The sequence below is a fragment of the Ambystoma mexicanum genome, chromosome 7q (assembly GCF_040938575.1).
Source record: "Ambystoma mexicanum isolate Mex_15411 chromosome 7q, UKY_AmexF1_1, whole genome shotgun sequence".
Classification (NCBI taxonomy): Eukaryota; Metazoa; Chordata; class Amphibia; order Caudata; family Ambystomatidae; genus Ambystoma; species Ambystoma mexicanum.
Genome location: NC_090941.1, coordinates 943272631 through 943300300, shown reverse-complemented (window position 1 = coordinate 943300300; position 27670 = coordinate 943272631). Strand labels below are relative to the sequence as shown.

The 27670-nt window shown below is 42.5% G+C and overlaps 1 protein-coding gene across 4 annotated transcripts in view; it reads left to right on the top strand.

The window, feature by feature from the left end:
- ALG8 (ALG8 alpha-1,3-glucosyltransferase) overlaps positions 1-25554 on the top strand; it is a 496629-nt gene extending 471075 nt beyond the window's left edge. For all 4 annotated transcript variants that reach the window (XM_069639932.1, XM_069639934.1, XM_069639935.1 and 1 more), the window contains 2 exons: positions 19715-19787; positions 23049-25554. In XM_069639932.1, the coding sequence (XP_069496033.1) occupies positions 19715-19787; positions 23049-23283 (308 nt within the window). In that variant the 3' untranslated portion in view covers positions 23284-25554. The remainder of the gene's footprint in view (positions 1-19714; positions 19788-23048) is intronic.
- The last annotated feature ends 2116 nt before the right edge of the window (positions 25555-27670 follow it).

Sequence of the window (27670 nt, the reverse complement as noted above, 5' to 3'; positions counted from 1 at the left end):
ATTAAATACTTCTTAATACTTTTTATAGCATTGACATTCGAGTTTAATAGCATTCCATTGTTGGTGTACAATGTAGAAACATTGGGGACCATATCCCAAAAGTTATAGTGAGGACATTAAGAACACTGCTGCAATTCATTTATACCAGGAAGTCAACTGTACAACAAGTTCAACTTTAGGTGGACGGGGCTGGTTTGCAATGTTTTGTGGTATTTTGTGTGTGCTATGAACAAAATCAGGATCCATTCCATGAGTATGCATGGCCAACACTGTTAAAGTGAGATCTTTCACAAAATCAAATTTCATTTCCTGGTATATTGGCTTTGCCCCATTTTCTGCTTCGTTTTGCAAAAGCCAAGGTGTAACGAAGCATCCCAGAGTTTCCGGCAGTTCTCGATTGTTCTCTACCTAGGTTCTCGTTATGCGCTAATACGGCTAGTAATGTTCGGGCTTGCATACTGTCTATGCCGAAATGCAACCTTTTAGGCCTGTAGTTTAGGCACATATTGTGGAACACCTCCAAATCTTTGGTGTTACAGAATTCTGAGAGTCCCTTTAGGTCTCTTGAAAGAGTTTTGTCATACACGATCTGAACATGGCACCAACCACTTCTTCTTTCGTTCCTATTTCTCTGATAACGGTCCGTGTGCACATTCGTGAAAATGTTGGTTTTCTGTCCATGAGTGAACGTTGGATCAGTGGTGCATCAATGACCGCCATTTTACAAGTAGAATTTCCACAGACCCATCACAAGTTTTGGAGCTCCACCGAAGATGGTTGCTGAAAGACTGAGACGACTGTAAAATATTTTCCGAACCTTTTTTTTACCAGCAGCTGTGATTTATGTATTCACTGATTTGGCAAAGTGCCTTACATCAAATTGACGACGAATGTTTGGAAACTGCTCTCGCATGGCCTTGGCTATTGAAACATGTCTGTCAGTGGCTATGATGTCTATTTGCATTCCCCTTGTTTGAAGATGTTAGAGGGATTTTATAAAAAACATGTTTCCAAATGGCCACTGAGGATTTACATTGGGACACCTGCATGATCTCCGAACTCAATATTTTTTTAGTTTCCATATCTTGAAAGTGGTATGTGCAGTACTTACCTGAAAACCTGGGGCTGTCGCACTGTCCGTCGCCAGCTAACCAGAACCGTTTGCCAGAGAATGTGCTTTCAATTGACATCTGTTCAATTTTCCAGGCTTGACTAATAGCAGGGAATAAGAATTCCCTTTGATATTTGTAGTACTGGGTTTTAGCAAGGAGCTGAGCTCGCACAAATTGCCAGAAACTGGACATGAAAGTCGGGCCACTGAAAAGTAAAGCTGCTGAACATAATAGATTTCCAGTTGGCACTTTGCCCAGCATCGGCTGGGCGGACCATGGAAATGTATGAACGAGGCTGACACAGCTGGCTTGCATTTTCAGTTTAGTGCCTTGTAATACACGAGACACATGCACCAATAGCTGCCCGCATATTTTCCCCCTCAATGTATGGACGCATTTCAGCATCAGTATAATGTCTACCAGGCAGCTGTCGAATACAATTTAATTTTGCTCCTTTATTAGCCAGTCGTCCTGAATGAATGTGGTTTGTGACTCACTTGTGGTGGACAAATCACCCAAATTGGCCAAACTGAAGTCGAGATCTTTGGCAAGTTCATCGGTCAATTGCGTTGAAGCTTCAGTCTCTGTTAGCTTGTGTTATTTGCACACAAATTGGAGAAACCGTCAAATTAGAATGTTTATTGGGTGGACCTTTTTTTGCGGGTGTAGATTGTGTCAAGTGGTCTGCAAGGAATTCCAATGCATCTTCATTATATTCATTTTCATCTTGTCGAGTTCTCACATTGTAGCAATGGTCCAAGAACACTTTGCTGGCTTTGCCGGTCACATTCAATTCAGTTTCAGGCCATTGGGCATAAGCATCACAAGTCTGAATGGACTTATTGAATGGACCACGCTGCGCCTCAAATAGTAGTTGCTCCATGGGGAAATCTGTTTGGCAAGCGACATCTTTGGTTTCTTTTGTTGTCTGTGTCTTTATACTTCTTTTCCTTCAGGACCTCTAGGAGATGTTTTGTAAAAACATGCTCAATGTATAGCACACATAGAGCAGATTGCACTATAAATACAAAAACATGTTATGAAGAAAACACCAGCCCAAAACACTTCTTCAAAACGAAATTGTTTGTTAGTTGCCCTTGTTTTCTTGATTTTCTGTGAAACTGTGGTCTTCTCTCTAACAACCGCACCAGCAAGCTGATCCACCAGCTCTGATCCATGTGCCTCCACTTCTAATTCCACACCTTGTGTACATTCCTTGAATAGAATATTCATTAAAAAAAACAAAAGTCAAACGTATTGGAAATTAAAATCTTTCATTGCACACAGCGCATACACACATACCCTTGCCAACAGTGTACATCATTTAGTCAAAATATACATTTCAAATTTCACCTGTTTGATGGCAAGTGTACTTGATCAGAGAACACTGTGCAAAACATACTGATTGTAATGTTGGCCTCAAACATTTTGCAATGTATTGTGCATTAGGGAGGAAGTGTGATGTTAGAACTAAAATCATAAAACTTTGAAACACTGCACGTTTATATGAATGTCACTGTCTAATAGTACGCATACATCATACTCTGGACCAGATGCAAAGGACAATGTAATTGTAGTCGAAGTACCAGCATCCCCATGTAACACAGTACTTGTTTTAGTACGGATGAAAACAGCAAAATGGAACAGAGACAATGGGATGCAGACAATGGTACATATAAAGAGAAACCCATAAATGACAGCTAGTGTAAACAACCAACTTGATACATAAACAATTTCATATTATTTGAAATTCCAAGCATAATACATTCTCGTAATTGAAAAGTGAAATAAAAATACCTGATAGGCGCTTGATGTTGTTGACTCTGGAAAATAAATGGATGCAGAATCTTGCTCCTTCATTTTCAGTGCATTGTCATGAAGTGGTAAAAGGGAAAATTAGATTTGCATTAGATATGTGGGAAGATCCAACTGTCGAGAATATGAACTTCTGCAAGTCTGTAGGGCATTGGTATACTGGATGTGTCAGTGGTTTTGTCACTTGCGTGGGTCTGTGCTTCCGTCAGTATGCTTTCCTGCAAAAATGGACATGTCAAGCAACCAATTACGAAAAAATGATACCTCTTTTGAAGGGCACTATAGCATTGTTTTCCATGGTCATAATTACTTCGAGGCTCCATAAACCAGGGGCAGATGTATAGTAAAATGTGGTACAGTTAAAATGTTATACAATCTGGTAAATATGCAAACTTTAGTAAGACACATTTACACCAAAAGCACCAATCCGTTCATGAAGTTACCTATTCAGTACCCTACCGCCTACAGCTAATTCATCATCCGGGACTCACCTGAGGCAGCGTGTGCATCGATACAGTTGGAATTTCATTTGGAAGCAATTTATGAAACATTCTGGGTCGACGCTTTTTTGTGTACTTCGATTGGTCGTACATATCTGCGGTTAAGTGCAGGCTGCAGATGCGGAATCGATTGGCCCTCAAGTCTCCCAAGAGAGTATGGGCTCTCCTTTCAATCTCGTCCACCGCAAAGCCACAATATCGAACCCATCTTCTTATTAAATCAATATCCTTTGGGAATGTATGCAGGATTGTACCCTGACTTTTGACATGGCTCCTAGAACGGCAACCCAAAACCATACAAGCAGGCATTCTTGAAAAATCTATAAGATCTGTATAAAAAAAGTATAAATAATTACACAAAAATTGTATCACAGCTTTCAAAGGGATTGTGTCCTCCGACGTGTTCCTTATCTTTGATGTTACCCATCCCAGTTTGCTGGTCTCGGAAATTTTTTCAGTAGAGGGCGCTGCGCATCGACGTCCTTCGAGTTGATGTCCCTCGACAGCCTCCGTCTCGGCGCCGACGTCACTGTGCGTATAAATAGACTTGCGCAGCGTCCGTTGCTCAGTTCTGTTTTTCCGCGCTTCGTGGGCCTCGGAAACGTGTTGCTCAGTTCTTTCTTCAGGAAGATTCAGACTTATTCTTCGAAGCAATCTTATTTCGATGGCTTCTTCATCCGAACCATCAACCCCTCGGTCCGGCTTCAAAAAGTGTTGTGACTGTGGGAAGAAAATATTGTTGAGGGATCCTCACAGGATCTGTTTGTGGTGCCTGGGATCGGAGCATCACTGTTCGGAATGCGAGGACTGTATGTCCATGACGGCGAAAGCCTTGAAGGAGCGTAAGGGGAAACTAGAAAGAGGTATGACTCTTAAATCTCTTACTCCTTCGAAAGTTTCTTCGGCAGAGTCGAGACATTCGTCTCCTCGTCGTCATAAGAAACATTCCTGTTCAAGATCTCGAAGCGGTTCCCATCAGTCTTCGAGATCGAGACACTCTAAGAAGAGGCGTTGTATATCTCCCTCTTTTTCTTCTGTCTCTCCGGAAAGGGTCACCTGCCCCACGAAACACAGCTCTCCAGCTAAGTGGGAGGAATTCCATAAGAAAATGCTTAGCGTCTTCGAGAAAGCGGCCTCGACCCCCTGGGAGACGTCTAAAGGTGATACCCTGGGTGAAAGACCCGAAAAATCAAAACGCTGCGAATCGTTGCACCCGGCGAGAGAAACTACCCGAGCGCGTCATGAACCCTCAAGTAAAGGCAGTAAGACCGCGTCGTCGACGCCGTCGCCGAAGGTTTCTTCGACTCATAAATCTGCGCCACTGTTGACTCCGATAAAGGACAGACCTACAACTGTCACTACAGTAGAGGTGTCGAGGACCTCGACCATGACGTCGAGAATGCCATCGACTATTTCGACGACACAGAGTAGGATTCCGATCCTCTCGAGTACATCAAGGTCTCTTCAAACTTTTTCGACACCCTTTTCGAGTTTGTCGAAGCCTGTGACTTCCATGTCGACAACCTCGACGTTTTCACAACCAGTGACAACAAATTTGGCTCCTTCTGCTCTAGAAATGGGATTTAAACCACATCCTAGGTCTGACTATTTTAGAGCCTTGTCCTCAATATATGAGGAAGGGGAGGATTCTGATCATGAGAGACCTTTTGGTTTACAAAGGACCACTTCAACCATACCAGAGGAATTTATCTCTGAAGAGAACAGGTTGAAGGACCTTCAAGACTCCTTACATGAGGCAAGCGGTTTAGATACTTCTCCAGAAGTAGAGTTTGCTAAGCCAGACCCTGGGGAACATGCTGAGACCCCTTATAGGGTTCTGATGGCCAGAATAATCAAATTCATGGGGTGGTCTACACCTACACCCTCTTTTCAGCAGGATGACCTTACTGATATTTTAGATAAAGGTCCACAGGAGGATCCTGTTGTCCCCTTTCATTCTGCTCTGCAAAGAAAAGTGTCTGCAAATTTGGAAACTCCTGAAGTTATCCCTGCAGTTAACAAGAGACTGTCTGCTAAATACTGGGTATCTGCTACAGATCCTGAATATTTGAGCAAACATCCAACTCCAGAGAGTTTGGTTGTACAAGCAGGAACTTCATCAAACAGTAGATCTGCATACCCTACTAGTCCACAGGATAGGGATGATAAAAGATTTGATGCTATGTCAAAAAAAGTCTTTTCAGCATGTAGCATGATGCTTCAATCTAGTAACGCCACTTGCACGATTGCAAGATTCAGCCATACACTTTGGGAGTATGCTTCATCAGCGGCCGACTGTCTCCCAGAAGGAGAAGAAAGGGAAGCATTTTTAAACATCATCAAGGATGGAAAAGATGCAATGTGCGAGTCCCTTCAAACAGGCCTTGATTCTACTGACAGTATCAGCAGGGCCATGGCGGCAAGTACCACAATCCGCAGATTTGCGTCGTTGCGGAAGTCTTGTTTTGCTCCAGATGTACAAGCTAGACTTTTGAACATGACCTTTGATGGCACTTCTTTGTTTGGTAAGAAGGCTGATGACAGCCTGGAGAGATTACAAACATCCAAGGCAGCAGAGAAATCTCTTGGGGCTGCAATCCGACAGACTCCGAATCGCCCCTCAGGAACCTCCTGGAGGGGTAGATCCTTTCGCTTTTACTCCGCATTCGGAAAAGGTAGAGGACAGCCAGCTCAAAGGGGCCAGAAATGATTCACCTGTGGTGGACGGGGAAAAAGTACAAAAACTGCAGCAACAGGTGCCACTTTACACTCGGCAGCTGCGTCAGCCGCTTCTAAACCCCTCTGAGGTCTTCCCTCACAAGACGCTAGTAGGGGGCAGGTTAACTCAACATCTGGCAGAATGGCAGGCTATTACGTCAGATGCTTGGGCATTGGAGGCAGTTGCCCAAGGTTACTGCCTGCCCTTCTTACACACCCCTCAGAGTCATCCACTGGGGAACAACTCTTTGAAGTTTCCAGATCTGCTCCTTATGCAGGAGATTGTAGACCTGCTAGAGAAAGGTGCCATAGAACCGGTACCTGTAGTGGAGAGGAACAAGGGTTGGTATTCCCCTACTTCCTAGTACCAAAGAAGGACGGAGGACTGAGACCCATCTTGGACTTACGAGAATTGAACAAATTCCTTAGGAAGGACAAGTTCAAGATGGTAACTCTTTCTCAGATTCTTCAGGCCCTCCAGCTTCAGGACTGGTTGGTATCTCTAGACCTTCAGGATGCTTATTTCGATGTGCCAATCCATCTCAAACCCAGGAAATACCTGAGGTTCGCAATTGGCAGCTCTCATCAGTTTTTGAATTCTGCCATTTGGGCTGACTTCTGCCCCAAGGGTCTTCACCAAGCTAATGTCGGTTGTGGCTGCAAGTCTAAGGAGGGAAGGGATCCACGTCTACCCCTACCTGGACGATTGGTTGATCAGAGCAGTATCTTCGGAACAAGCTCAGATCCATCTGGATTATGTCTGCCACTTCCTTCACAAGCTGGGCTTCTCACTCAACTTAAAGAAGTCACAGATGAAACCATCACAGAGACTCCAGTTTATTGGAGCAGTCCTGGACACTTCCCTGGGAAAAGCCTCGCCACCAGAAGTGAGGGCTCAAGATATTCTGCAGATGGTCAACAAGTTTCAAAATGCCCAACCTCTTCCAGCCTTCGACTTTTTGAGGTTGCTAGGCCTCATGGCATCCTGCATTTTCCTAGTGCCAGAGGCTCGTCTGAGAATGAGAACCCTCCAGTGGGCACTAAGAACCCAATGGTCGCAATTCTGAGGAAGAATGTCAGATCTCCTTCAAGTCCCGGACAGAGTGGCTTCAGTGGTGGGCCTGTCGGGGGAACATTTTGAAAGGAGAACTGTTTTGGCAACCATGGCCGGAGATAACGGTAGTCACGGATGCCTCACTCACGGGGTGGGGAGCCCATGCCAAAGACTTGACCATCAGCGGTCGTTGGTCTCCATCGGAGTCCAGACTACATATCAACCTGTTGGAGCTGAGAGCAATCAGACTAGCGCTGAAGGCTTTTCAGCCATCAGTACAGGGGAAGAATGTCCTGATAATGACAGACAACACAGTGGCCATGCACTACCCCAACAAAAGAGGAGGCGTAGGATCACTGCCACTGTGCAGAGAGGCAATGCAGCTCTGGTTTTGGGCAATTCAGGAAGAAATCTCTCTATCGGCAGTTCACCTAGCTGGAGAGAAGAACTTGACGGCGGACGCTCTGAGCAGGCAGAGTACAGTTTCCCACGAGTGGGAGCTAGCTCAGGAAGTCCTTCAAGAGATCTTCGCTCTTTGGGGAACCCCTCAAGTGGATCTGTTCGCCACCAGCATCAACAGGAAGTGCGATCAGTTTTGTTCGAGGGAATTTCACCCGAGAGGAGCTCTAGGGGATGCGTTCGTAGTGAACTGGGAGTTTTCACTCCTGTACGCGTTTCCTCCAGTCCCTGTCATTCCTCAAATGATCAGGAGGTTGACAAGATTCCGGAAGACCATGATCCTAATTGCCCCAGATTGGGCCAGGAGAACGTGGTACCCAGACCTTCTGGACATGTCCATTTGCCCTCCAATTCGTCTTCCGCAAAGAGAGGATCTTCTCTCGCAGAAGGGAGGTCAGGTTCTCCATCCAGACATCAGAACCCTCAACCTTCACGCTTGGTTTCTGAAAGGTTGAGATACAAGGATTGGGATCTCCCGGATGACGTCATGGAGGTGTTGCTTTCGGCTAAAAGGCCAGCAACAAAGACTTTATACCGCCTCCGTTGGAACACATTTTGCAGCTGGTGTAGAGAAAAGAATAATGAGCCCTTTTCATGCAGTACACCTATGGTGTTATCTTTCTTACTGAATTTAGCAAATTCAGGTCTTCAAGTTGGTACGATCAAGGGCTACCTCGCAGCGCTATCAATCTTTAAGCGCACTTCGGAGGAGCCTTCATATTTCAAATTACCTCTGGTAGTCCAATTTCTGAGGGTTAACTAATGTTTATCCCCCAAAGCCTTTCCAAGTTCCATTGTGGGACCTAAATCTAGTCCTACATTTTCTGATGGGTACTCCTTTTGAACCACTCCATTCTTGCTCATTAAGATTTCTCACTCTTAAACAGTGAGCGAATTACAAGCTCTATCTTGCAAACCTCCTCATACAATCTTTCATAAAGACAAGTGAACCCTAATTTTCTCCCAAAGGTGGTTTCTGAATTCCACATTACTCAGAAAATAACTTTACCTTCATTCTACCCTCCTCCCCATCCAGGGAAAGAGGAAGAGAGGTTACATAGGCTGCATCCAAGGCGTGCCTTGAGTTTTTATATCAGCAGACTTGCTAGAATAAGACAAGCAGACCAACTGTAGGTTATACAGGACACAAATTAGGAATGCCAATCACGAAACAGACCATTTCAAGATGGATTATTTTAACCATTCTAGAATGCTACAAATTGGCTTGGAAAGAGCCCCCTCAACAACTTAGGGCTCATTCAACCAGGGGTATCGCAGCCTCTACGGCTCTCCAGAGAGGAGTTCTGATTCGGGACATGTGTGCGGCTGCCACATGGTCGTCTGCACATACTTTTACAAAATTTTACAGCCTGGATTCCTCCTCTAGCCAGGAGACAAGATTTGGCAAACTGTGTTACATTCTATACATTCTTAAAGGGAATATTACATTTTACTCCCACCTCCTCTTTCACACCACTGCTATGGGAGTCTATCAAAGATAGGGAATACGTCGGAGGACCCAATCCCTTCGAAGAACAAGTTACTTCTTACCTTGTAACCTTCTTTCGATGGGATGTTCCTCCGACGTATTCCTCATCGCCCCTCCCATCTATCCCCGCAGTAAAACTTTCCTTGTGGTTGCAGCTTACGCTCCTTCAAGGTCAATAACCAATTCATGCACAGCTAATTTCAAGCTTCAAAATGGAACTGAGCAACGGACACTGCGCCAGTCTATTTATACGCACGGTGACATCGGTGCAGAGACGGAGGCCGTCGAGGGTCATCAACTCGAAGGACGTCGACGCGCAGCGCCCTCTACTGAAAATATTTCCGAGGCCAGCAAGCTGGGATGGGTAACATGAAAGATGAGGAATACGTCAGAGGAACATCCCATCGAAAGAACATTACAAGGTAAGAAGTAACTTGTTCTTCTATGCAATGTTTGTTTTGGTCAAAGAAGCAAAACCTGTGTAGCGTAGTCAAATATACACTGGGATAACTTTCATACAGAATCGATTGATATGACGCAAATCAGAAAATGTTACTCGTCCGTTGAATGTACTTTCATGCATCAAAAGGAAACCTGCTTATAGGCCTGGTCCGAGAAAGATGCGATTCTATTACAATGAACACTGACGAAATGTGCTATATATCGAGATCAGAACACCTGAAACATTAGACAAAGGTAAAGTCATTGAGATGAATGAACATTACACTACTGGGTACATTCGGTCGAAATAGATAGAAAATTTGCGATCAGGAAGAGATGAATATAATGAAGTTAATATGTGACCTGCCCTTATCTTGACTAATAAACAATTAGATTCAGCAAGCTGGGGAGTTAGTAGCAGGAGAATAGGTAGCACGATCAAGAGTTGACTTCCAGTGCTCTGAGATGTTCTCCGGATAAATATCAAGGGGTTTATAAAGGATTTGAAAAGTGGGTGTGTATGTGAATGTGTGACATGTTTCTGTGAACATGGCCCATGTGTGGAAGATACCTTTGAAGCGTACATGGTGTTTGGCATCTTGGCACTTTCCACCCTGCCAGCCCCCTTGGGAGCGCACGGCTACAGGTGCGAACTGCCATTGATAGTGGAGGGGGGGATGGATGGGCAAGAGGCGTGTAGAAAAGGGACGGAACACTGCTGAAAGGAGACATACGTATGTGGATTGCAGGGGTGCGGTCTGCTTCAGGGGAGCCTGGAGACACTGGGTCTGGGGAGGTCTTGTGAACAATGGCCCCTGTGCGGAAGATACCTTTGAAGTGTACATGGTGTTTGGCACCTTGGCCTTTTATAATGGAGGGGGGATGGATTGTTGCAGAGGAGGTGAGCGTAAAAGGGCACCAACCATTATTTCATGTCCCTCTTAGACAGGTGAGCGTGTCCTTGATTCACTGAAAAATTGAAACAACTATTCATAAAAGCTCTTTTATATTTTATTTTGTTGATGGCACAAATATACTACAAATTGTATACTTCGGGTTGCAGAACAGTATTGGAAAATACCCTGTACTGTCTGCTGTCACTGGGGAATTTGGCGCAAATGGCTCCAACTACTTGTCGAACGCGGAATACAAGCCTCCCATAAAGCCACCATGTAAATGAACGGTAGGCCACCAGCCTGTACCACCTGTGGAAGAGAAACACACATACTGTATTTAAATGAACCTGATAAGTGTACAAACCTTACTTGAAAATGCACCCTGTATCTTATGGCATAGTTGCCCGTACAAATGTTACTTCATGCATCAATCAACTTGGGCTTTAAAGTGTAGCCACATTACAAAAGTGAACACACATGCAATCCATAACGTTTGGGGCACAGAGAAATATTGTTTTAGTTGAACGTGAAAGATACATAAGATGAACACTCTGATTTCCTGAAAGCGCCAGAAATGTATTAAATTGGCAGACTACATTCATTTGGCAGCGATAGATCAAAATTACGACAATATAGGAGACAAACATGAAATGTTAGTGGCCTCAGTGGTCAAAATGACATCACATCTAGAGTACCCTTACTCGTTACTTGGATTGCGAGGGCGAACATTTGCGCGAAGTTCGTGCATAAGCACCACCATAATCTTCAACACGGACCTTGTGAGGCAGGCTGCCCTGAAGTCATGCAGCTCGGTAACGCATAGTGGCGGTGAGTCTTCTTCCGATATGTAGGCCAAGCATCCAGATTTTTCTCTGCAGCAGCAGTTCTCCTCCTCGGTTGGCATGACCTTGCACCGATTGCAGGTACACCAGGTGGAAACATCTTCCATGCGACTAGGCTCTGGCTCAGGATCCATTGATTCCTGTTTCCAACTGTCGTCCGATGCCCCATGGTTTCCGCATCTTTCTCTATCAAGAAATTCCACCTCAGAATACTGCAGCTCGTACTAGTAGGGCTGTATTGTTGCCATTATGGAACAAAATTGAAATCAATAGTAATGCTACTATTACTATTAATGGGGGGTGAGCCCCCCATTAGACTTATTTGCCACAAGCCTAAACGCGCAATGCCCAGACTGTGTGTCCAGGTTTCCCCAACCAGAGTCCAAGGTGAACGCCCTGTGGATGAACTGGGCAGGGAAATTTGCTTATGCGTTTCCCCTAACACCACTCACTGAGCAAAATAGAGCACAAGATGCACCAGGAACAAGTGACTCTATTCCTGATTGCTCCTATGTGGGTGAGACAACCTTGGTTTCCCCATCTGCTCAAACTGGCGATGTGCGACCCAATCAAGCTCCTGTGCCCATACAACATGCTAAAACAACACAAGGGAGCATCCCTCCATTCTCGCCCTCAATCTATGAACTTGGCAGCTTGGTTCCTGAAGTCATACAATTTGCCTACTGAAATCTTCCACAAAGGTGTATGGATATCCTGACGGAGGCACGGAAATCCAACACCAGACACTGCTATTTCAATGCGTGGAAGAGATTTGTGATATGGTGCAGGTCACAAAGCCTAAGCCCAACATAATGTTCCCCAGCTAACAGCTTTACCGACTAGACTCCGGCCTAGTATTCAACTCCATCAAGGTGCACCTGGCCGCCCTGTCAATTTACCAGACTTCACAAAAAAAGGTGTCCTGGTGGAAAGTTCCTGTCATTAAAGCATTCATGGAAGGGGTAAAGAGGCTATACCCTCCCATTTCTAACCCTCCACTGGGTTGGGATCTTAATGTCGTGCTCTCCATGCTCATGGGTCCACCCTTTGAGCCTATGCACAAAGCCAGCCTAAAACATCTGACTTATCAAACTGCATTCCTAGCAGCTATCACTTCTTTAAAATGAGTCAATGAGCTACAGGCTTTGTCTGTACAAGACCCTTTCTTCATAATCCACAAGGACAAAGTTGTCCTCAGAACACACCCTTGGATTTCACCTAAGTTTATTTCCAAGTTCTATGTTAATCAACCATAGAACTTCCTACCTTCTTTCTGAATCCATCAAACTCAGCTGAAAGAAGCCTCCATGCACTTGATGTACCGAGGGTGGTCTTGTACTATGTAAACAAAACTAAACCACTAAGGAAAACAGACCAACTCTTTGTTTCCATAGTACCTGGAAGAGAGGGTGATCACATATAAAAAAAGCTGTCTCCAAATGTATAGTCAAATGCATACAGCTCTGCTATTCCCTATCCAAAAGAGTTTTACCTTTCACCCCCAGGGCTCACTCTACCAGAGCAACCTTAGTCTTCATTGCAAACGTCCCTCTAGACACCATTTGCAAAGCTGCTACATGAATTTCCATTCATACTTTCACACAGCATTATAGCATTGACACAACTCACTCGAAAGCAGATTCACAAGTGGGAGTGGTTCTAAAACGTCTATTTGCCGCTGTACTTTCTGACATCCCACCTCCTTCTCCAGATACTGCTCGCTAATCTATGCAGAGCATGTGATCTAAGCAGATCCACAAACCTCAGAAGGGATACATTACTCACCGTAATTGTATTTCTGATGCTTGCATCTGCTTAGATTTGCATGTGCCCACCCTTCCTCCCCTACTGGAGTCGAAGGCACATAGATGTTTTCTGGTTTATCACTGTCTCTGCTTTATCACATCTGTACTCACTCTTCACTTCGTGCAACCTCATGTCTGAAGCAAACAATTTTAATTACCTTGATGCGTGAAGGACCATGGGTACAGTACACATCACACTAGGGATATTATTACTAACACGCCCTGTCGATGTCTGTTTTTGACTTTCGAAAACATATCTTGTAATACCTTGGTCGACCACTAGTTGTTAGACTGTGCAGCGCATGTAAATCTAAACAGATACAAGCATCAGAAATACGATTACGGTGAGTAATGCATCATATACATATTTGTAATGTGAATATCTGTCAGTCAGTGTGCTTATGCTACAGAGCAGAGAGGTTTTCCACCTGGTCCTGTGTGGCTGGGGTGGTGTGCTGAGGGGGGCATCCAGGTAAGTGAAGTATGCTTTATGTATATGAAATGTGTTTGTATGTTTGTGAGCTTGTATGCTTGATTGTATGAGTAAGTGTATGCAAGGAGTTGTCTGAATGTTGCATGAATGAAAGTGTTTGTTGAATGAATGCATGTGAATGTGAGCTTGTCTGCGTGTGTGAAGTGGGAGCTGGCTGCTACATTTAGGGGTATGAGCTACCGGAGGCATGGCCTTTTTTTTGCTTTACCCTTAATGCTCAGTAAAAAATCTTTATTGTGCTTCAAGGGCACAGAAAACATGACAAGTGTTATTATGTGGCTTCACTGGCCTACATTGATGTCGCCATCTTCATATACATTCTAACTGTGGCATGGTATTTATTTTTATTGGGCATCCAGAGTAAAGCAAACATGGTACGTTTTAATATGTGGCTCGACTGGCCTATATTGGTGGCACCAGTCTGGCCATATCTTACTGTGGCATGCAGTTCTTTTTGAGATGCGTCAAGGGTTAAGCAAACATACGTTTTATCACATAGCTTGACTGGTGTGTATTGGTGGTGCCAGTCTTGCCCTTTATTCTTACTTTGGCACAACGTGTTTTACTGTGCATAAAGGGTAAAGAACACCTGATAAATGTTATTGTGGGCCTTGACTGGCTTACACTGGTGGCGCCAGTCTTCATATAATTTCTTACTGTGACATGGCATTTCTTATTCTGCATCAAACGAAAAGCGATATAAGTGTTATTCTGTTGCTTGACTGGCCTGCATTGGTGGCACCAGTCTGGTGTATTCTTACTGTGGCAGGCATTTTTATTTCTATGCATCAAGGGTAAAGCAAGCAATGCAAGTGGTATTACCTGGCTAGACTGGCCTACTTTGGTGGTGCCAGTCTGCATATACTTTCTTACTTTGGCAAATATTTCTTACTGAGCATCAAGGGTAAGGTAAACAACATAAGTCTTATTACGTGGATTGACTAGCTGACATTTGTGGTGCCAGTCTTGCCATATATTTGTACAATAGCATTGCATTTTTTTGTACTGTGTATCAAGAGTAAAGCAAACCTGGTGTTACTACTTGGCTTGACTGACCAACATTGGGGGTGCCAGCCTGGCCATATTTTCCTACTGTGTTATGGAATTGGTTACTTTGCATCAAGGGTTAAGCCAACATGTCTAGTGTTCTTACATGGCTGGATGGCTAGAGTGGCCTACATTGGCGCAGTCAGTCTGGATATACTTTCTTTTTGCAGCATGTTTTTTTTTGTACTGCTTGTAGGTCTTATATGGTAATACTGGCATATATTGGTGCAGCCTGCATGGACGTGTATAGGCACAGCCATCATTAAATAGTGTTTGTATACTGGCATATACTGTTGTCAAAGGGTTTAGTGGTGTTTGGTCGTCCGAGGAATTGATCGTGGCAAACTGTTCGGAAAAAAAGAGACTGCATGCAATCAATTATCGGATGATCAAAGACCACCATCCACACCCCCAAACCCCCACCCCCCATCCCTACTTATCTGTTTGCTTGCTGCCTGGTCCACTTAAACCGTGTGGCGTCCGATCTGTCCCTCTATCTCGGGTCAGATCCGATGCCGCAGGGTCTTTTTTTTTTCCCCAGTCCCCCACCTTCCAAGTTGATTAAGCAGGGGACACCCCTGGAACCCCTCAAAGCTAATACATACCGATCATAAGAAGCGGGGGACACCCCTGCAGCCCCTGCTCCACATGGCTCAGTATGTATTAGCCTAGTTGTTCGTTTTCATTCGGTCGAATGGTACAGGCCAAATTCGGTCAAATGTACAATTCGACCCAAAAAAAAACGCACAATTATGCTAATACCTTGTCAAAGGCATCATGAAAATGTGTTTGTAAATGCTCCTATGCACAGTTGGTCACAGAAAGTGTGCTTTAAAATGTATCATTTTCACCCATTTAAAAAAATTACCCGGGCAGCGAATCCAAACAATTGCATTGCCCACCCCACACCACCCCCCACCCTGGGTTGAATTTGACTCCACTCTCTATCTATGCTCAGCCGCTAAGGCGCATTCACGGTAAACATTTATTTATGCCCCACAAATTAAAAAGATCACTTGCTGCCACTGTTTACAAGGATTCCTTATTCAAACAAACTAAATGAGAACACAGGCTAGCTGGTTGGTTTGAATCTGAATGTAGGTTAAAGAAAACAGATTTTTTAATTAATATAAAACCACTGACCCATTGGCCCAATCACAGCTGCCTTCCATGAGGAAACAATGTATAGATCTCATAAATAAAAAGCAAAAAGCCCTTGCGTCAGCCAGGTGGCCAATATGAATGCTGCTATAAAAAAAAAAAAAGATATGAGAGCATTCTGGAAAGTAGCTTATCTGTGAGGTAGCAATGAGGGCACCCCTTTTCAATTTTCTGTCACGCTGGATATCCGGTTCAACTATTTCCCTGATTAATGTAAGGAGGACAGATTGGAGTACAGTGGAACATCAGGAGAAACTGACATTGTTTTACAGCCTCTCTAGCTTTGAATAGGGAATACTTAACATTTACCCTTAAAGAGGTAGAGGATGCTGTGTCTTATCAACATGGAGCTAAAGCCCCAGGGCCGGATAAAGTCTTTGTGGATGTGTATAAATATTGGCCGAGTTAGGTTCCATGTGACAATGTTGGTGTGAAAATGTCGCCAAGTAGGCAACTTTTTTTCCTGAGTCCTAATATTCTTTCCCCAAATTCTAGGAGGGTTATAATTATATATTATTACCTCCAATCCGATAATCTTACTAAGCGTTTGATTGTCTGGAGGATGCAATTTTAAGGAAATGTCGCCACCTGGTGGCCATTTTCACGTCAACATCACTGTATACCCCGAGTTAGTGAGTTCCATATCTGGAACTTTTATGCAACTTATTTTGCAGAATACACAGGGTGCCTCTACTTGGCGTCAAGTCGAGACCTTCCCGATCTACAAAAAAGGGTACAGGAGCAATCCTGGGAACTATCGCCCCATCTCCCTCCTTAATGTAATGGGTACGATTTTTGGCAAGCTGGTTCTGGGCCACTCGAGCAATGGGCTAAAGAGTCAAACTGTATCAGCAGAGCACAAGCAGGGTTTAGGAAGGGCATCGGAACCACGGTACGTTCGTTACCTTGATATCAAGAATTTTGTATGTTTTGTTTCTTGATCTAAAGACAGCGTTTAACTGTATTCCACGTGCAGAGCTCTGGAAATCACTTTGTGATAAACCTATTCTTGACTGGCTCCAGAGCGCTATTTTGTTGCTCTACACAGGAAACCCTGCCACATTAGAGTAGGGATGGATGAGATGCACAGAAGGCAATTTCCGCTACAGACGGGGGTGAGGCAGGGCTGTGTGTGATGGCCTCAGCCCACTTCTCTGTCTTTTTTGATTATATTGTAAATCATTTGGCCATAGAATATGCTGATGCCTCCAGTGTTGCGGGTGACAGAGTCAGTATTCTTATGTATGCAAATAATGCTGTCCTGGTCTCCTGCGCATCAAGGGTGCTGAAGAAATTAGCAGACCAGTTTGTGGCATTTTGTGATAAGAAGGGATTAACGATCAGTAAAGGTAATACCAAACTAATGTGTTGTGGGGAAGAGGTTTACTGATCTAACCACCATAGCAATCAAAGGAGCTGAGGTTGAGGAGGTCAAGCTGTTTGACTATTTAGGTTTACGTCTGACTAGCAATGGTGAGTGGGACAAACATGTAGAAAAGTGGAGAAAAAAAATCGCACATTATCTCGTAAATGTGCTGCGCTTGGGAACGTTTGCAAGAAGTTTGTGAACAAGATTGTAATCCCTGCCTTAGAATTATATGAATCACAAGCAGTTGGGGCTGCAAATTATGGAGCCGAATTGTGGGGCCACAGTAAATCCCACCGTTTAACCATAATGGACTTTTTTTTAAAAGACTCCTCGTGCTCCTAACACATTTGTCCATTTGGAATTAGATTTAAAATGCAGCAGAGAAATGTTAAATATCAAGCCCCTTTTGTATTGGGCACACATATGACAAAATGAGGATGTTGGTTGCTATCGTGAAGCGCTTAGGGATTTAATGAGCTGCAAACGTGCAACCTATCTTCCATTGCAAGACTATGTCAGAATCACACTCCATTAATTGAATTTGGGCAGTCCACGGTCTGAACCCTGAAATATGCAAGGGAATACCCCAGATGTCATCAAAGTGGCCTTTTCGGATCATGTGTCTTCCCAACAACTTACTGATAGTTTATCATTGGTGGCGGGTTGGAATTTTTTGTAAAGCAAAACTGTGTGGGTCCGTGAACATTAGTTAATGGATATAGAACCACTGTTTGTGCGCTCCCGTTACATGAAATTGAGGTTTAATATCCTCCCGTTAGCCCGAGCACCACTTACTAATGTGTGTTGTCCGTTTTGTACTAATGTAATTGAATCTGTACAGCACTTAGTTTATTTGTTCAGGCTATTATCAAATCCGAGGGGGGAGTCTTAGATTGTGTTTAAAGAACCACGGTGTACGCATATAATCTGCTGCTGAAGTTATATGTAGGAATTCCTCCTTCCCTGATGTTGTCTATGCCGTATTGAATTATGTAATTGGAGCTTAGAGAAGGAGAACCAAATGGCAAGTTTACGGTGATGCATTGATCACTGCGCATTATTATTTATTCTGGAAATTCGCCTATTTGCACTATGATGCTTTTAGAAATTCTGGATGAATTTGAATATGGATCAATTTAAGTTTATATTTTGCACCAAGGTCCTGTGCTTTTCAATTGTGATTTTTTGTGCATCTTTTTTTTTATGGCAGCACGCCAAAATAAAGTATTGTTGATTGATTGAACTAAATGAGAACACAGGCTTCCCCGCTACTACTAGCTTAGGCATTTCCAAACCAACACAGTCAGCTACAGTCAGGGGACTTTACTGCCTCACTTCTGAAATGGCCACGTACTCTGTCTCTATTCAACATGTCCTGAGATCCCTGCTAATGTGTGCTGCACTCCTCCTTCAAGCATTCGTGCTTACACTGGCCCACATTATTGTGAACCATATATGGTATGGGGCCTAGATGATGTTTGAACAGATGCATCTCACTTAGTTTTTAACAGTTTGTGACAATGCTACGATTATTTTTAAAACTGTGTAGGAGGTCACCACTAATTGGATTAGGTTTGTTAGTCCTATATATAGTTTAGTATTTGTTTTGCACCAAAAACCTGAAATGCACTCTTTCAGTAACTAATATGTATACCAGAACTGATGGAACCCCACCAGAATTGGTGACACCCTTTTAGTAAATATTACTGCAGTTGAATACATGCAGTCAATTAGTAGCACTCGTTGACTTCATATTCTTAATGGCATCTTAATTGGTGCTGCTATTTAACCATTACACATACTCGAGGGGCAGAATCGCTTAGCCAATGCATTTCGGACATGTCCATAGTCAGGGCTGATTCTGTGATTGGTGGGACATATCTCTCATTTGAACACATCTTCAGATGTTTATCTTGTGGTGCTTAAAAGCAATGAAAGCGAGAGGATCCTCTGTTAACCTGTGAAACCTCTGGGCTGGGACAGAGCAGAGTGTGAAGTAAATGATGGTGGACACCATGTCCAAAATACATTGTCTAGACGATTCTGTCACTCGAATAATGGTGAAAGAACATCACCAATAAAGATGCTAAGAATATGAAGTCAACGAGTTGTACTTATTGATTGAATTATTAAACTGCAATAATATTTACTGCAAGGCTTTCTCCAGTTGTGGTGGGGTTCCATCATGTGTGCTATAACGTCTGTTCACATATACTATACTACTTTTCCTAACTTTTGGGTGTTCTGATAATTAACAATATGTGCAATGCACTGCAGCTATTTTGATCTGTACTGAAAGCGATTTGTAGTCATTTGATATGTTGCCTTTTGAGATATGTGTTGCTAAATAAAAAAATGATTGGTTGAAAAGAGGCTTAAGGCCGAAGTTATAAATGATGCATGATAGTGTTAAAATGAGGAAAATGACCATTTTAATTGATGACTCTGTGATCTTAATGGGCATTACTTGATGTAGTACCTACCTGAGTGCGTAACAGTGTTTTTATTTTCAGAACTCCCTATCAAAATCCTGCTCATGCTACTTTTCACCATCTTCAGTTTCTCCTCTCTGAAGTCTGTATTCAGGTAAGGAAAGAAAAGCTTCACGGGAAAGAATATGCTTCGAGCTACGCATAATTAATAATTCCAACTATAGTCATTAGGTTGTTTTTGGCTGTGGCAATTCAGAACCGATTTGTATATTTGTGTAGAACAGCATTGTAATCAATACAGAATATTACTTGTGCTATTTTTACCTTACTTTTGAATATCTACCTGGACAGTATATCATTTAATGAGATTTGATCTGGTGGCTAAATTACTGACAGTCTCCCTGCCGCTGCCTTTGAACAGAAATCTCGTTAAAACAAACTGCACAATGTGCTGCCTACTTCTTCTCAGTTATGTTTCTAGCACGTGTTAAGCACCGAGGTCCACGTTGTGGCCTGCAGCCTCTTGTTCAGCGGAGAAGGGGAATTTGAAAAAGGCTGTGCCTGTTTTGATACTTCTGAACCTTTTGTGGCAGAGCTAATGCCTTGGATAGAGCCATTTGTGCAATCTAACAGCACGTTCAGGATGAGTTTCATCCTAAGCATTCTTTGTTTTGCATATTTTGTACTAGTCAAAGAAACTATCTTGTGATTGACGTATCATTGTCAGTAAAGGAAGCAGCTTCTGTTGAGCAGTGATATTTAATGTTTGGAGCCCTTTTTCCTTTTGCGACCTGGTGCAGTGCTTATTTTGGTAGCCTTAACTGGTAGTGGATACACTGTTCAACCCAAAAATCAATCTTTGTCCTCCACACGTCTGGTGTATCTGGCTGTAGGAGGGAACTTGTCAGCCTCTAACAAGAGATCCCTTGTGTTGAAGCATTGGAGAGTCATCTTCTAAACGTTCCTATCAAATGTCGTTTTACTCTGTTATATTGAAAGTTTCAATTTGTTTTGTAATTTGGAGTGATAATCGTCTCAATTCCCAGAAGGAAGCCGAGTTAGCGAATGCTTATGGGTCTTTGCTGGAGTGCTCTCAGTGTGTTTTTTGCACTGTCGTTCACTGTTAACGCTATTGCTACATTTAAGTTGGCTAACCCCCCGTCTGTGTCATTTCTTGGTGAATATTTGAATTAACTCGTGCTCCTTATTTTTCATTGATGCACCTGGGCTTGTGGTATGCGTTTGGCTGAATTTCCTTTCATTTACGTGCCTTGTTCTTTCTGGGAAATCATAAATGTAGGTTCATTCTAATGTAGAAATCCACGAAGAATGGAAAATCTTTTCACTGGGCTATAAACATTTGTAAATCCTCATTGTTGTGTGTTGTATGATTTAATAATTCCAAAATTGACATTGACTATAAATATATTCGACCACAGCCAGATAAATGTAGCATCTAAAATTAGAAGATGGTACTACAAAATCCCAAACTGTCAAGCCCTGTTGTAAAATCAGAATGTGTAAAATTCACTAGTTCAACAGTAGTATATATGGCAAATATTGTTAATGAAGGATAATTGACAGATCAAGATGGAGGCACGAGAAAAGCCTAGAACCTAAAAAAATAGTCCATAGCTGGAATGAAAGAGAAAGTGTTTTGTAATAATAATTTGTGTTCTTTGATTTTCATGATGCATTCCTCACGCTTCTAAGCACTGGCACATTTTAACCATCAGATTTTCTATCAAGTCCTCAAAGACAAGTGTTTTCACCAGTGAATAATTAAAAGGTGCCTCTTCCATGTGTTTCACTGTGTGTTTTCTTTTTAATAAAAACATTTTCGGTAGCTCGGTTATATAGTTTCATATAGTTTTATATTTTTCAACCAATACCTGGCATCTCTCGCCTGCTGTATTGCCATTTTCTGCTCAAACTTCCAGTGCTACGCAGACGACACTCAACTCATTTTCAGGCTGCCCTCAGCCACCTCCTCCACCTCTCTCATCACTGATTGCCTAACTGCCATTCAAAATTGGTGTGCCGCCAACAATCTTTGTCTTAATGCCAGCAAGACTGAGATCCTCCTCATCGGCACACCATCACCTTCCTTTCCCCTCACTCTCTGGCCGGCCTCCCTTGGCCCTACTCCTATCCCCACCTGCGAGGCCAAGAACCTTGGTGTCACCTTTGATTCCACACTCTCCTTCTCCGCCCACATCGCTGATGTATCAAAGAAGTCAAACGTTCTACTGCACCTCTACAGAGGTATTCTTCCTTTCCTCTCCTTCCCCCAGAAGCTCACTGTCTCCCAAGCTCTGGTTCTCTCTAAGTTGGACTATTGCAACAGCCTCTTTCTTAATCTACCTGCCTCTACTCTCCGCCCTTTACAACTTATCCAGAACAGGACTGCGAGACTTGTCCTTGGCCTCAAGCCCTGGGATCGTGTCTCTCCAGCTCTGAAATCTCTCCATTGGCTCTCAGTGGATGCAAGGATTAAATTCAAAACCCTCTGCATTGTCCACAAGGCTTTCTGGGGCTGGGTCCAACATACCTTCAGCTATCCCTCTGCAAATACCTCCCATTTTGAGCACTCTGCTCCTCTTCCTCTAACTCCCTCAGGGTCAGTTGTTTCTCAGAGAAACGAGCTGGGGTAGATCTCTGTCTTCGGCTGGGGCCTCCCTCTGGAACAGCCTCCCTGCCACTCTAAAACTTGAGGAGAACCATCTCCGGTTCCGGAAGCACCTCAAAACCTTCGTATTAGTGTCTGCCTTCTCCTCTCCTCTCCCCTGTTGATTCTACTCTCCCTGGGCATCATGCACCTGGCCACCCTCTGTCCTCTGGGCCCAGGTAACTGCTCATCTTGCCACCCTCACGCACTGCCTCCGGGCCACCCCTTGCACTGGGGTCTGTATCTGTACCCATACATCCCTCCCCTTTTCTTCCTGCACTTTCAGACCTACCCGGCCTGCTGCCATAAACCCAGCACTTGCCACTTGCTGGCTGCACTCCCATTGTTTGTTGCCTTTTTATGTATTATTTTATTATTATTTTAGTTTTTTCCTTCTCGCTCCTCTCTCTGCTTTTGTTCCCCCTTCCATGCACTTCTCCCCCTTCCCCCTCCACCCTGCACTTGCGCCTTTATCAATTATCGACAGGGTCACACTCTGCCAGGACTTGTAACATACTTAGTTCAATCTGCAGGACACTGTTAAATGAGGTGTGGGTATATCTGTGTGTCATAGTGTGCAGTACACAACTAACCTTTTATCTTTTTTGCAACATGCTTCTGTATTCTCCTGTTGGGAACATCACAGCCCGTGGGAAGAATTAATGTTGCTATTAATTAAAATGTTCATGTTGTGCTTGTTATTTCTTGTAAACATTTCTTCAGTGTGCTATGTTTATTTTATTTCAGGTCAGAGGGACATTTGCTGAATCGTCTCGAAACCCTATACCTCATGGGTTTGGTGCCACTGGAAGTCTTCTGTGAGATTGTCTACCCGTTGACACATTGGCAGCAAAGCCTGCCATTCATCTCCCTGCTTCTCACATCTGTGTACTGTGCACTGGGCATCACATATGCTTGGCTCCGAATGTATGTCTCTGTGCTGACTGAGCCAGCAACTATTCCACAGAAAAAAGATAAGTGACGAAGTAACTCTATGAAGCAATGGCCAGGAAATGAATTGTTTGGTTTTGGCAGCTGTAGCGAGAGCCATCTCACTGAGGAACATGTGTAGACATTAAAAACATTTTAATGCACCTCTTGGCAAACTAAGTGCTGAGTTCATCGTTATGCTGACATTTAATATTGTACGGCTTTTCATTTTAAGGGCAATGAAGATTGACTCCCTCGATGGTCATGAAATGAGGGTTCAATATTTGGTAGTATTCAGTACCTGGAGGCAAGCGCCCACTCAGCACTTTCAGATTCTAAAAACAGTTCTGCAGATAGGTTGGCACATTTCCAAGAAATTAACTTTCTGTTGCCCTGAAGTACAATCATTGAAAACTGCTACAAAATCATGCTCATTAATACAGCCATTTGGACTGTGTTTGGTTTTCATTTGGAAGAGGTTTAAAAAGTTCTAAAATACTCAGGGAATGTTTTTGTAATATTGTTTTAAGACAGAAATAACCACTTCATTTGATTAAAACAAAATGGCTGGACTCTGTGTATGTAAAAATAACTTACCATGTAAGGTAGGTAATCCGAGCTCCAGGTTCTTTTCTGGAAAGAAGAAAAACTGCTTTTATATATTTTTTATTTTGCTAATTGTGGCACTGTACCTTCCCAGGAAGAAAACTATGGAAGATATACAACATTGGCAGGTGCTGCTGTATTTGGCAACTAATATGCACAAAAAATAATCACTTACAAAAGTTGGTTGAGGAGTGATAAGAAAGGGAGTAAGCAAAACCTAATCATATTTGTATATTCTGAAATGTGTTTGTTCGTTCCTTTTCAGAAAGCGGTGCTCTGTGATTTAGTTTCGGGGTTATGAAGTGCTTCAAATATATCTGGGAGAATACCTATTGTGTGAATTATTTTAGTGCATACATTCATAATAAAATATGCTACAACTAGGTCGGGTATATGTGTAGAGGTGTGGGAGGAGTGTTACCATGGGATATATATATTTCTTTACAGCTCACTTTGCCTTTCTTTGGCTGAGTGTGGAGGTTTCTTGTGCTAGTCATTCTGGGTATTAATCACTGTTGTATATATGATAACATCAGTATAATGTATCTTTAAAGACCCACTAATGGAAACCTGTTTATATGGGAATTTGCCTGGTATCCATTGCGTTTGTTTGCTTTTTTATTGGATTTCCCTTAGTCCAAGTGTTTGATGTTTGACTTTACCACACACCACCATGCATCCAATGCTTATTAAAATATGTCAGGGTGCTCATAAGAGTGATTGGGTAGTTGAACAATACTTGAAGTGAAAGGTACTGCATAATAGCACTGTTTAGAGGTTTTGTTGTGATAACTTGTGCATATGTGTCTGATTTTTGGAGATTGAGTCACTAAAAGTAGGAATAAGCACTACTGCAACTAGACAGAGGCAATTCATGATTATTAAGATTACACTAGTTTTATCTTGGATTGTAAAAGGTTAAACAGCCCAATAACGAGGAAAGAAGTCTTTACACTTCTTTCAAGAATCAAGACAGTTTTCCGAAGATCCTACCTGGAAAGCAAAACAATACATCTGAACAGAAACATGATCCTGTAGCATTCCTAAGTTGTTTCTCATCTAAGCCAGGAGAGTAAATATAATGTTTCATGAAAATATGAAGTACTTTTTTGATATGCTCCTGAAAGTTGATAAAGGTAGATTTGTGCTTGCAGATATGATGTTTTATAATTGGGTTTCATTTGGATTTTGGTAAAAATCCTATTTAATTTGATTTGTGGCCCATGAAAATAATGTTCCCTTTTAGGGGTTTATCTGAAAATGTCCACTAGATGGTATCACTTACCTTGATACACGTGGATTCCTGTATTAAATTGCAAATTAAAAACCAGGTCGGCACTGCCGTCTGTTGGATATTTTCAGACATATTTGTATTTAACTATGATCCAAACTGAAATATGCCACATGATCTGTTCCTCTTAATTATTGTATGTACTATGTATTTCAAAAAGCAGCAGTTTGGAATTGTATTTCTGAAGCTACAGGACTGAATAAATTCAGTTAGCCATCGACTACTTGATCAAATGGTGCCATGTATTCCAATGATGCACCATCAAACACTAGTCCATTCAAGTTCTATTAGTGAAATTGACCAAGTAAAGCTTCCCATAACAAAGGTTTCCAAAAATTGTGATTGTACACTTCATGTAAAGAATATCCAAGATATGTTTGATTTGGAATTCCTAAATCCCATCGAATTAAAAATCCAACTCTTTTACTATGGTTCTTGAATCTATTTCACTGCCGGCTTAGTAAACATGTACACTGTATATTTTACCAAGGGTTTCATAGTAACTTGTGTGATGAGAAGCTCAGATCACAACACATAATTTTGTTTTACAAGTCGCTCTGTTTTTGTCCTGCATGCAGCTTTGAAAATGAATCTATAGAAAAACCTACCTCTGACCCAGTACATGTCTTAGAACTCACTGCAACATTAATGTGTGCTCTTACAACACCGCCTGCATGGTAACTGGAGCGCATCAATTCCTTACATTTTGCATTTTTTATGTGCAGTTTCCTTTTCCATCAGACATTTAGGACGTCAAACTCAAGAAAGCAAAGAGATTAAAAGGACTCCATCATCATAATCTGTGTTTTATTTTGTTCCAGAGGAATTATGCCTAATTGTGCATCAATAGATACATTTTGTGTACACTGGAAAAACACAGTTGTCCATTAATTATATTTGGGGAAGCAATGGGTATGCACTGTTAAACACAGATATAAAGAAAAAAGTAAAACCCTAGCAAAACACCACTAGAATTGGAAAAGCAAACGCTGAAATCAAGAGACCCTATTTATAATGCATCATATTTGTTTGGTAATTTCTAAGCTCCCACCTGCCCCCCTTCTGTGTTTTTTGTGTGGATTTGGTGAAGTGGTATTATTTTGAGGGGGACTTTTAACTTTGTGTTAGTTGCTAGTTTAGATCCATAAAGTGACTCTGGTGGCGGTCTGACAAGTCCCTCAATATATTTTTCTAACCTCCTTAATGCATATAATTTAATGGTCACATGGGTGATCCTGTCCCCCAAAGATATGGAATATTATTTCTCCTGTGCATGACTACCACTCCACGAGATTGTGTTTGTATCAGAGAGGTTAGTGAAGGATATTGCATATACTAGTAAAGGTGAGATAGTGATTTCAGATAACACAGATGTACATTTAACCTTAATATTCGAGGAGAATTCACACAAAAACAACTAGCTGGGCTTTTCTGTCTCCTTTAGTGAAAGATAGATGATGACTGAATAAGTACATGTTAGGTCAAATTATTCTACCAGGAGAAAAAGGCTGCGCTGGTGCCCAGTTTATCTGGGGCGCACTGAAGGCCACTATCATAATGGAGATTATCATTTCCAAAGCACATAAGACTATATTGAGAAAAAATAATATAGAGAAGATTTAAGTGAAAGTCTAATGTGCAGAAACTAATTTAACAAGCTCAAAGTGCAAGGCGGGGGGCTTGAACTAAAGCGGTTGTAAGTCACTTTCTGCCTTCTCTATAACACCTAGGCTGAGCAATCGGCCTTTCTCTATTGTTTTCAGCTGGCATGACTAGCTCAGGAAAACTATTGGTTAGAAAGTGCTTACACATGCAAGAAGGGCATAATATTAGCCCCATGTTGAAGATGAATGGGGTTTTGGTCAATTCAAATTTTATTTTTATTTTATTGTTTAAAGTGCGGACCTAGCTAGAGAGCAGCAGAGTGCTGTACAGAGAGTAGGTAGCCATCATTTGGGCTGGCATCTTTTAACAGCACAGTACTGCGAGGCCTATGCGTTGGTTTGTGCGTTCGTTGGAATTAGTCCTTTGTCAGGTGTTGTTGAATGAGCCATGTTTTCAGAGATTTGTGAAATTGGAGAATAGTGGGAGCATTCTGAGCCGACACCAGGATCAATCTCCAAAGGGTGGGTGCATGACAAGAGATTGATTATTTTCGGGTTATCTCTTTGCAGACGAGTTGTGATTTAAGCCGATTGGTCTATTTGCTGCGTGAGGAGCTTGTGCCACCAGATATGTGGAGCTTAGCCACCAGGTACGCTCGTGCGTTACTCATGACTGCTTTGTGTAGATTATGCATGCAGTCTTGAACAGTATCCTGGCTTGGAGAGGAAGCCAGTGTAGTTTGCGTTGGATGAGGGTGATTCAGTAAAAATTCCATGCTCCCATAGTCGGACAGACTGCAGCATGGTGGACTGCTTTTACTTTGACATGTATCAAGATCTGTATCAAGATCTCTAACTTCTTCCTGCTAACACCACTTTCTTTATTCATATTCTTTTGATTCAAAATTGCACAACTGGTACAGGCATTAATTTTTATA